The 10,502-nt window shown below is 49.7% G+C and overlaps 1 protein-coding gene across 1 annotated transcript; it reads left to right on the forward strand.

The window, feature by feature from the left end:
• Window positions 1–518: 518 nt before the first annotated feature.
• ELOVL3 (ELOVL fatty acid elongase 3) lies at window positions 519–3,820 on the forward strand (the record flags this gene model as incomplete). Its single annotated transcript, XM_082285819.1, has 4 exons — window positions 519–622; window positions 1,349–1,480; window positions 2,673–2,824; window positions 3,399–3,820. 4 exons carry the CDS (start codon window positions 519–521, stop codon window positions 3,818–3,820), a joined length of 810 nt encoding a protein of 269 aa, XP_082141945.1.
• Window positions 3,821–10,502: the final 6,682 nt, after the last annotated feature.

A 10,502-nucleotide genomic window follows, 5' to 3' on the forward strand; every position in this document is an offset into this window, starting at 1 on the left:
ACATGACACTTGGGTGAGACACCAAGATGAGTGAAGTGATCAGAGGGTGCAACGAGATATGCTGCATTCAGGGGATTTTTACTGCGCTGGAGCCATTTTCAGCTGCAGGAACTTACGTAGGAGATTACCCAGAACCCATCTAGTCTCCAGCAGCGGCCAGATGCTTCAGTCTATGGTGAAGAAGGCGCAACTGCTAACTGCAGTCAGGGCAAGGGAATTTCTGCCTGCTGCTGGTTGATAGTGTTGGAATCACCCTGCCCATCTGCTGAGGGACGAGCTGGGCTGAATGGGGCTGGGAACGGGAGGACCCACCGCTCAGCCTCACTGGGTGACCGGAGCCTCCCCCTCCTTACCCAACACAAGGAGTAGGAGGTTCCGGTTACTCGTCGGACCGGCCGGCTCCCGGTCCCGCCCCCCGCCGCGGTGCGATGTTGGGGTGGAGCGCACTCCCGGGACTATATCCACCGGTGAAGCGTGCGGGAGTTGCTCGTTTCGGGTCGCTCCCGGGGATGCTGGATATGGAAACGAACATTGACCCGTCGGAGCTGCAGCTGCTGGGGGCGTATGACTTCGAGAAGAACTTCAATCACCTGGAAGCCAGGAAATGGATGGAGGAGAATTGGTGAGAGGAAAGGGAGAGAAGGTTGCTGACCCGGTGCATCCCGGACTCTGGGTAGCCCTATTGGGTTCTGCCGCTTTTAGCAGAACAGTTGTGAGGATCTTCAGTCCCGAGGAGGAGAAGTTTGGGGGTCTCTTGTTGCATACCTGAGGCTGTGGAGGAAGGGCTGCAGCAGTGCATGCGGCAGAGCAAACAGCTTGTAGGGAGATGGTGATGTGGCAAGAGGGTAAAGAGCAGCCACGGATGGCCACTGCAGCCCTTGCACTGGCAAATAGGGCACTCAGCCCTGCCATGCTGCACTAAAACTTGAAAAGGTGTGGGATGTAACACAAGGCACTTGAGGCTCTAGCTTACGTGAAGCAGACCTTTTTAGGCATCCTATACAGGCATCCGCTGCCTGTAGAGTCTCATGTGTAAAGGAATGAAATGCATTGATGTATTTGCTTTGGATCCTGCTCACAGGATACCAGAACCTGCCTCATCCCATCAAGGTCTTGTGGAAATCTCCATGGTGTAACAGTTGGCTTTCTTTTGTACAGTTCCCAGGGTTCTTGTTTGCTAGCTTTTCTCACTGTCAGGGCAGGCTTCTTGTGACCAAACCCAATCTTAACATGAGAATGGGAGATCTTTTGTTTCTTGGTGAGAGTACTTTCCTGAGGCTACTGAAGTCTGGCTAAAAATAGGTAAGTTTGGGTCTTTTCCTGAGTGCTCCCTCTTCTCTACTCGCAGGCAAAAGTCTTTTATTATTGGTTTCATTTATTTCATCACGATCTTTGGAATCCAGCATTTCATGAAGGAACGGAGGCCCTTCAGCCTGCGTGCACCACTGACCCTGTGGTCCTTCAGCCTGACCTTGTTCAGGTAAGAGCCTCTGCCAAATCTGGAGACAGTTGTGGACCTTCCCTCAGAACCAGATTGATGGAAAGTTCTGGTTATCCACTATGTCACTAGGGAAATTAAATTTTTTCTCTTGAAGGCCCTTTCTAACTAGGGGAGTGACCTGCTTATACAAGTCATTTATTTCTCACCAGAAATACTCCAGCAAGTCAAATGAGTTACAAAAGGATTGCTGGGGAGAGAGCTTGAAAATCATTAGTGGATAGATTTGAATGTGAAGCCTGCAAGAGCAGAGATCTTCCCACATTGAAAGGGTGCCTGCCAATTGCGAGTTTGATTTGAGGTCTATTACTCTTTAAAATTTAGATTTCTTTCCCTTCCCCCCCCCCACCATTTTCTCTAATCCTGTTGTGTAGGAGGTGGGGAAAATTCTGCTACACTCACAGAAGCACAAAAGATTATCTAAAATGTGTTTTCAAACTGTCCAGTCTTAGAGTAAAGGTTTCTTGTAGTGGCCATGAAAATATTTCAGCCCATGCTCTGTATTTAAACAAGCAGGTGTCAATTTTAGAAAATTGCCCTCATCTCCACAACTTTTTCTGTCTGTTTGGTGGGACAGAGGAAAACTAGACTACTGCCTCTGTAACTCCAGTTTGCTTTGATAAGGTCAAAGAGACACTGGTTGTCCTCTGTCAGGGCAGGGTATGGCAGTGGTCTGTAAAATCACAGGTTGTGGGAAAGGGGAGGCCAGGGGATGACTGTTCATGGTCTGTTCAGAGACAAGCTTGTGCGAATGAAACATACAGGTTGATAACAAAGAAGAAGTGGTATTTCTTCTCATAAGCTGTAGGAGTTGCCTGCCACAGGAGGATATAAATGCTCCCTGTGGGCCCATGTCGTAATGGTGGGACATCAGGACAGTTGTCCTCCATTTCTCATCAGGTGGGGCAGCTTTTGCTCAAGGGCCTCTTCAAGCATTGGAAGCAGGGGATGTAATGAGGAAGCACTCTTTGATGCTGCTCTGTTTTGCAGGAATAGGTTTTAAATCCTGGCTAAAACTTGTTGGAAGTCTGAGAAGGCAAATTTTATTTAAATGTCTCCGAGACTGCCCTGAGCATCAAGATGGAGTTAACTGAATATCCATAGGTGCAGAGCTATTAGAGGCTATGTTGAGGCCCTGGGCACAGTATTCAGCTCTCCTCTGGTTTTCTTGCAGTGTCATTGCAGCCTGTCGGCTCTGGAAGCAAATGGCCTTCCTCCTCCTTACCAAGGGATTTAAGCGATCAGTGTGTAGCCAATCCTTCTTCATCCACCCTGTTTCCAAACTTTGGATTTATCTATTTGTGCTGAGCAAACTTGTCGAACTGGGTGAGTCTGAAATTTCTCCTTATCCTGTGTGTTTATAACTCCTTTGCTTTTACAAGCAGATTTTCTTCTACAGGTCTCTGTCCAAATGCTACTTGGAGAAAAGGGTTGTTTGTCCTTGCATGTGTCACTCATTTTCTTGCTCCCTATTGCTCAACTCAGATGATATGCTTGCTCTCCATGGGCTTGCAGCCTGGATCCCCAGGCCAGTGCCTGGACTAGGCAATTCTGCACTGGAATGACTGTGGCGAGGGGCCAGCAGACCAGCAGGGAGGGCTGGCCTTTCCACCGAGTTTTCATACAAAGAAGTAAAGAAGAGCTGGTCTGAAGTGCAGTGCATATAGATCTGGGAAAGCAAGCCTGGGGCAAGGGGCTCTTATACTACAAACATGCCAGCAAGTAGAGTGTCTAAATGGTCTTTTTCAATACAGGTTATTTCAATGGGAACCTAGGTTTTGGTGGGATCAAACCACATAATGGCTTCAGCATTGAAGTTTGCTTGGTCTGTCTCACGTGAAAACTCATGCAACTGCTGTGCTTTCACCTGACTAATGATACAACTCTCCCGCAACCCCAGGTGACACTCTGTTCATTGTTCTCCGGAAGAAGAAGCTCATTTTTGTCCACTGGTACCACCACTTAGCCACGATGATTGTAGCCTGGTGTGGCTATAAGGATATGGCAGCTGGCTTGGGGTGGAACGCAGCCTTGAACCTCAGTATCCATTGTTTGACGTACTGCTACTACACTGTGACAGCCATGGGCATCCGGGTACCCACCTCCATCGCCATGCTAATCACCACTTCACAGATGGTGCAGATGACGGGATTTGTAATAATGAACATCTTTTTGTTCTTCTGGAAGGATAATAAGCTCTGCCAAATCAGGTGGCTGATGTTTTTCTTTACAACTGTCTTGTATACCACTTTATTGGCCCTCTTCTCCAACTTCTTCATAAAAACTTATCTGAGTAGCACCCGCAAATCAAAGGGGGATTAAAACCAAAGGATGGAAGTGGGAAAAGAGGGAAAGGGGAAACTTTTTGCTTCTGTCTGGAGCCCAAGTGCCTGATGGGGTTTAGGAAGAGATCACTGTTGGTAACAGCTTTCAGCATAACTTGTACATTGGCCTTTGGTGTATCTGCCTTGCAGTGGGTGGCATGCCAGAGTGAGGTGCGAGTTGTGGCAGGCTGGTAACAGGAGAAAGGGGAAGAGGCTGAGGGCTGGAGACCTCAGGGTTGTGGTTCTGCTTTTCCTTCTTCTTTGCATCACTTGGGTTTGCCTTGTGCCTCACTTCCTTCCTGGTGACTGATAGAATCCTGCATGCACCAAGACTCTCCTTGGAAAAAAGGTAGGGAAATTCCTCTCAAAGCAACACTGCTCTTTCCGTGGTCCCCAGTTTTGGGGAAGAATAGAGCTCAAACCTGCTGCTACTCTGCAGGGAAGCCCTAATTGATTACTGGTGGGAGCAGCACTGAAATGGAAAATTCCTGCTGTTTTTTAAGGCTATGTAGGGAGGGGATCTGTCTGGGCTCTCTCTTTTCTGTGATGCAAGGAACTGCATCCCATGAACTTTAATGGGTGTTACCTGTGGTGTCCCTTTTGTACAATGTTAAACAATCTATTTAACTTGAGTACCTACTGCCTCAAACCCTAAAAACTGAGCAGGGTCTAGCTCTGTCCTGCAAAGTGTGTCAGGCATTGTCAATGGTCCCAGCCCATGGCCAGTCTCATGGGCTTGGGACAGAAGGGTCCCAGAGTCAACACCTCTCATGGAGCATCTGCCACTGGGAGATGTGTTAAAACAACTAATAAATGCTATCATGTATGGATTGATTGATTGATTGATTCTTTGATGCCTTTTTCATACTTGGCCTTCATACAGAACTATGAGAGTTCTATTTCTGTCGTAATACTGTCTCTTCCTGAGGGTTAGAGACATATCCAGCAGGCTCTGTCCCTCTGTGCTTACCCCTTCTGCAGTCATCAGCTGGTCCTGCTGCCTGAGTGCCTTTGCTCACCACCAGGGAGCTAGAAGTGAGGGAGATGATAAAAAAATCAGGCTGTTGTTTTACCACCTGAACTGAGCTTGTCACTGTGCTTCATAAAGCCAAGATGTTCCTCAGAGCCTGAGTCTGAGTGTCCGAGCCTCTGGGTGGGTGTTGGCTCCTACCTGGTGAATGAGATTTGGCCTTTCACAGGGCTGTGGGCTGCACCTTCAATGCTGGGAGATGGCAGCAGCCTGTGCCCTGTCCAGTCTTCCCTGACAAGAGCCACTGCTCAGGATTTGGCAGCATCTTGGATGGTGGTGTAACAGTGCTTTCCCCAGGTGTGGGAAAGGCAGGACCAGTCAGCTGAAGTGTTGGGAAATAGGAGTAAACTGGCTTCCACATTTAGAAGATCTCTTTAGAGAAGGGATGGTGAACATATGGGGGTAATGGAGTGGTCTGTCTCCTGCAGGGTGCTATTTGGGGCACTTTCTCTAACAGCTGTGGTCCTGGTGGAGCAACTGCCAGCTCTCCTCTTATTTGTCTACAGCTGCCCCAGGAGTGCCCCCTCAGCTGTGTTGCACATCTGTGCCAACACACATAATCATAGAATCATCAAGATTGGAAGACACCTTTAAGAACATCAAGTCCAACCATCCACCCACCACTACCACTGTAATCATTAAATCACATCACTCAGCACCAGATCCTGATGCCTCTTATGTACCTCCAGGGATGGTGACTCCACCACACTCCTGGGCAACCTATTCCAATGCTTGACCACCCTAAGAGTGAAAAATTTTTTTCTAATATCTAATCTGAGTCTCCCCTGTTTCAACTTTAGGTCAATTCCTCTTGTCCTCTGTAGGTAGAGTAGAAGAGACCGGTCCCCACTTCACTGCAACCTCCCTTCAGGCAGTTGTAGAGAGTGATGAGATCCTCCTGAGCCTCCTCTTCTCAGCACTAAACAAACACAGCTGCATCAGCCATTCCTCACAAGACAAGTTTTCTAGATCTTTCATGAGTCTTTCTGGACACGCTCCAGCACCTCACTATCCTTTCTGAACTGAGTGGCCAGAACTGAAAGCAGTACTTGAGCTATGGCCTCACCAGTGCCAGGTACAGGGACATGATCCCTTCCCTGGTTCTGTTGGCCACAGTATTCTTGCTACAGGCTAGGATGGCATTGGCCTTCTTGGCCATCTGGTCACATTGCTGGCTCATATTGAGCCCAAGCCCTTTTCTTCTGAACAGCTTTCATGCCACTCCTCCCCTAGCCTGTAGCTGTGCCTGGAGTTCCTGCAATAGCAGTGCAGGACCCACTACGTCACCTTACTGAGCCTCCTGCAGTTGTCCTTAACCAACTGATTGAATTTGTCCAGATGTCTCTGTAGAGCCTTCCTACCCTCGAGGAGATCAACACTCCTACCCAACTTAGTGTCATCTGCAGATTTACTGAGGGTATACCCAATCCCCATGTCCAGATCATCAATAAAGATGTTAGGACTGGCCCCAAAACTGAGTCTCGGGGAACACCACTAGCGATCATTGACCAACTGGATTTAGCACCATTCCCCACAACTCTCTGGGTCTGATGCACAACACTGAAGAAGTGGTATGTTCACAGTTGCTCTTTTTCTACCTAAACTGCCAGTCTTGGTGCTTCAGAGGTGATGCTCTGTGGGATGAGGTGAGCTGCTCCATCCCCCTTGCTCTACAGGTGCTGCCCCCACTCAGCAGTGCAGAGCAGGGCCCTGGAGGCAGGGCTCTGCATCTCCAGAAGGCTTCAGCTCTCTAAGAGCTCTTTGTAGCTCCATCCATGCAGGCTGCTGGAGTGGGAAGTGTCTTTCAAGGGGCAAATCAACCCAGTAGGAGGGTTTGCAGAGAATATCTTGTGGGAACCCTTTCTCCCCTTCCAAGAGGCATTGCAGCTTTTCAAATAGCCACATCCCTCCACACAAAATGAGGATCCTGCCTTTCCAGTGCTGTCAGGAAGCCTTGCCTTTCCCCCCACCCTGCTGCCCCGTGCCTTCCCCAGGGAATGCAAACCATCAGCCAGCCCAGCATCAGTCCCTTTGCTCTGCTGTCCTCTCTGGGAAAAGAAGAGAGAGCAATAAACTTCCCAGACCTAGCTAGGAGAAGATTTTATATTGCTGTTGTTGTTTGGCAAGTTGTCTGGAGTGCTGACCTGTGGGTGTGAGGAAAGTGGTGGTGCTTTCTGGGGCTTGGGGAGCAAATAACACCGGCCTCCTTTCCCAGGTCAGTGCTATTGCCCTGAAACTTCCTAGAAATGTCTCCTCCTGGTACTTTGTGAAGAAAGGTCCTTCTTATGTGTGCTGGTGAGCTGAAATAGACAGCAGGCCTGCTTTGGAGGGGATGTATCTTGAGGATTTGTCTATTTTTGTTGAGTTGGGGTTTTTTCTACTTTGAGGGCACAGAGAGCAATCAGTTGCCTCCCGCGCAGGAATCCCTGCTCAGGGGAAGCCGTCATCCCCGCTGAAGGCGTCTTTGAGGATCCTTGCACAGCTGGAACAACTTGTCTTAGGGGCGCATGAAGGGATGTGCGGAGGGTGCGGGATGCAGGGGAGCAGCCCTGCAGCTCTGGCACGGGCCGGGCAGAGGACGCGCTGCAGACACGGAGACTTAGCGGGGGCGGGAGTAGAAGGAGCTCCAGGCTGCGAGAACCGGTGAAGCCGGGCTGGGGAGTGGGCGAGAGCGAGGGGGGAGGTTTTTCTCGGAGGCTGTAGCGGTGCCGCGGTAGTGGGGAGGTTTTTCACTGGCTTTATCCGTGCCGCGGGAGGGGGGCGGTTTTTCCCGGAGGTTTTCCCGGAGGTTTTCCCGGAGGTTTTCCCGGAGGCTGTAGCGGTGCCGCGGGCAGGAGCGCGGCACACCCTGCAGCCCGCCGCTAGGTGGCGCTGCCGCCCGCGCTGAGGGCGCTGCCGCCGGGCCGGGCCGGAGCCGCAGCCCCGACGGTACCGGGCCCTGAGCGGCGGCTGGGACCGCAATTAGAGCCACCTCTCACGGCTGCGGACCTATCTGAGCCCAGCTTTAACATGTGCAGCAGGGAGGTTCGCACCCACCCCGCGCTTCGGGACTCTATTGGCAGCACGCACCAAGCAAGAGCGGTCGGAACATCCTCCGCTCTACGAGCAGGACGCGAACCAGAGACGGTGCCGCGCTGCTTCTCTGCTGAGAGGAAGCACCGACAGCAGCGGCTGAGGACACCCAGCGCCGGTGCGCTCTGTGTTAGCCTTCAGACACAGCTGCGGGGGAGTGGAGAGCACAAGCCATGATGGTGATGGGGGCGAAAGTCTGGCCTTGAGTAAGAAAAGTGCGAGGAAGAGAGTATTTAGATAACCAGGATTTTTTCAGATCCTCTCGGTGTGGTGAACCTCACACAAAGTAATCCCAGAATTAGTCGTTGTTATCTACAAGAATTCCCGAGGAATTTCCCCCTCTTCAAAATGGGGACTGGGGCCAAAAGCCAGGGACTGCTCACAGTTAAATCCCCCCTCAAAAAACCCATTAAAAACCAAAAAAACAAACAAGAAAACCAAAACAAACAAAAAACCCCACAACAGCAACAACAATGAAAAACCCCAACCAAACAAAAAAACCCCAAAACAAAACACCAAAAAACCTGGATCAAATAATCTCACTATTTGTAACACTGGAGATGAGCAGGAGCTATGTGGACACATCAAGAACAGAATCTGGTCAAAATAATCCAATTTTCGTCTCTGACAGGGTAAGGGCATGGTGACAGAGAGCCTTGGCTGCCAGTCAAGAGGCTTTTAAGGGTGATCTAGATGGGATGTTGGGTAGGTACAAAACCCATTGGATAATTATACCCAGAGAGTTATCCACAGTTCACTGTGGAAAAGGAAGGGGTCTGTTGAGTGAAATTCAGGGACATCTGTTGTGGGTCTGTTTTTGCTCAGCACTTCCATTAATGATCTGGATGATGGAGGAGAATGTGCACTTGCTAAATCTGCAGATTGGGAAGTATCCAGTGACAAAGTTATTTGCCTAACAGGTCTCCAGAATAAGCACGATCCTGCTAAAAATCACATGCTTGGGGTTGCAGTGTCAGCAAGATATATCTGGGGAGGTACTGGGGGCTTTTGAGAGAGAGAAGTACTGGGTAAGGCCTGTAGAACACCTGCTGAGTTTGTGCTGAACCAGAGAGCATGATGTCCAAGCCCTGGCCCTGTGGGGAAGAAGCTGAATGTGGGAGGCTGAACTGGCTTGGCTGCACCAGGAAGGCAGGTGACATTTGTCAGACAGGGGACATCTCCCAGAGTGCTCTGCTGCCAACTTGCTCAATTAATTATTTGCTGTGGGCCATCTCTGTTTTCTGTAGATTTTAAGGCTTTCCCGGTGGTTGTGTCAGTTGTTAGGTACCATTGTACAAAGTGCTCTCAGCTCACAGCTGGTGTGTGGTTTGCCATCTGGTCTGGTGCAATACCTCTAGCTTCAGAAACAGACCCCATCCAGCATGGGAAGGGAAAACTTGAGCCAACTAGCCAGGCTGCAGAGCCACTGGCCACATGTACCAGTTACCCGGTGTGGGTACTGAGTCTGTCCTGTTTAGGAGGTCTGGAGTAATGTTAATTGAAATGACTGCATGAAAAACCTAAGGCTGAAAAATCAGGACCTAAGCTAGGTCTTGACTTTTCCCCACCAGCTCCCAGAGGAGATAATGAGAACCATGTGCTGGAGCTGGCCTTCTGCTCGGCATAGTTGGTCATATCTTTCATCCACTGAGTCCTGCAACAGTCAGCAGCAGCCAGTCTTGTACTGCTCCCCCCAGCCAAACATAATTTTCTCTGTGAGACAAGTAGAGGATCTTCACAAGCGTCAGAGCAGCATAGAGAACCACCAAGCACAGGGTGGAGGGGCAGTGTGTGTGGAAAAGGAGGAGACGAAAGACCAGGTGTGTAAAGAGTTCAACTCTTCATCAAGGCAGTAGGAGAGGATTGTGGCACCCCCTGTCTTGGGTTACCAGGAGGAGAAGGTGAACTCAGCTATGAGTTGGGCTCAGTGGAGGAGAGGGTATTAGAGAGAAGTAGTAGGCTCTTCTTTCTTCCCAGAGATGGAAGAGTCGCGTCAGAGAAGGGAGTTAAGCACAGTAGCACCAAGATGAGGTGTGTATTTGGTGGAAAGGCTGCTGGATGGCAGCTCCAGCACAGAATGGAAATTAACCACTGAATCTACTTCAACAGCACTGATGCCCAGCAGCAAGGTAGGATCCAGGTTACAATGAAAGATATGGTCTGGGATGCACTGTGTCTATGTTTTATATGTTTGCACTTGATCTTTGAACCCTTCCACTGGTAGCTGTTTCAGTGCAGGATATCTTGGCTCCCTCATTTTGGATTAGCTCAGAGCAAAAAATAATTTGTTACAGTGAGGGTGGGCTGACTCCTGTAACTGCTTTCAGCATCTGCTCATGAATACCTTCAGTAGCAACTGCTCCCTGTGGAAGATGCTTTGGCAAAGACTGAGCAGTTTATATGCTTGGTTTGTGAGTGACCTCTTACTGTGTCCTAGTGAGGATCCATTCTTAGCAAAGAACTTGCGTTCTCTCTGCATGCTGATGATATTGCAGAACATGGGTTATGCCAGATTTGCCTGTCCTATTCTTCCTGGTAGGAGAGTTTGTTGTGAAGATATCTTGGGGCTGGTTTTTTC

The sequence above is a fragment of the Coloeus monedula genome, assembly GCF_965178545.1.
Source record: "Coloeus monedula genome assembly, chromosome: 8".
Lineage (NCBI taxonomy): Eukaryota > Metazoa > Chordata > Aves > Passeriformes > Corvidae > Coloeus > Coloeus monedula.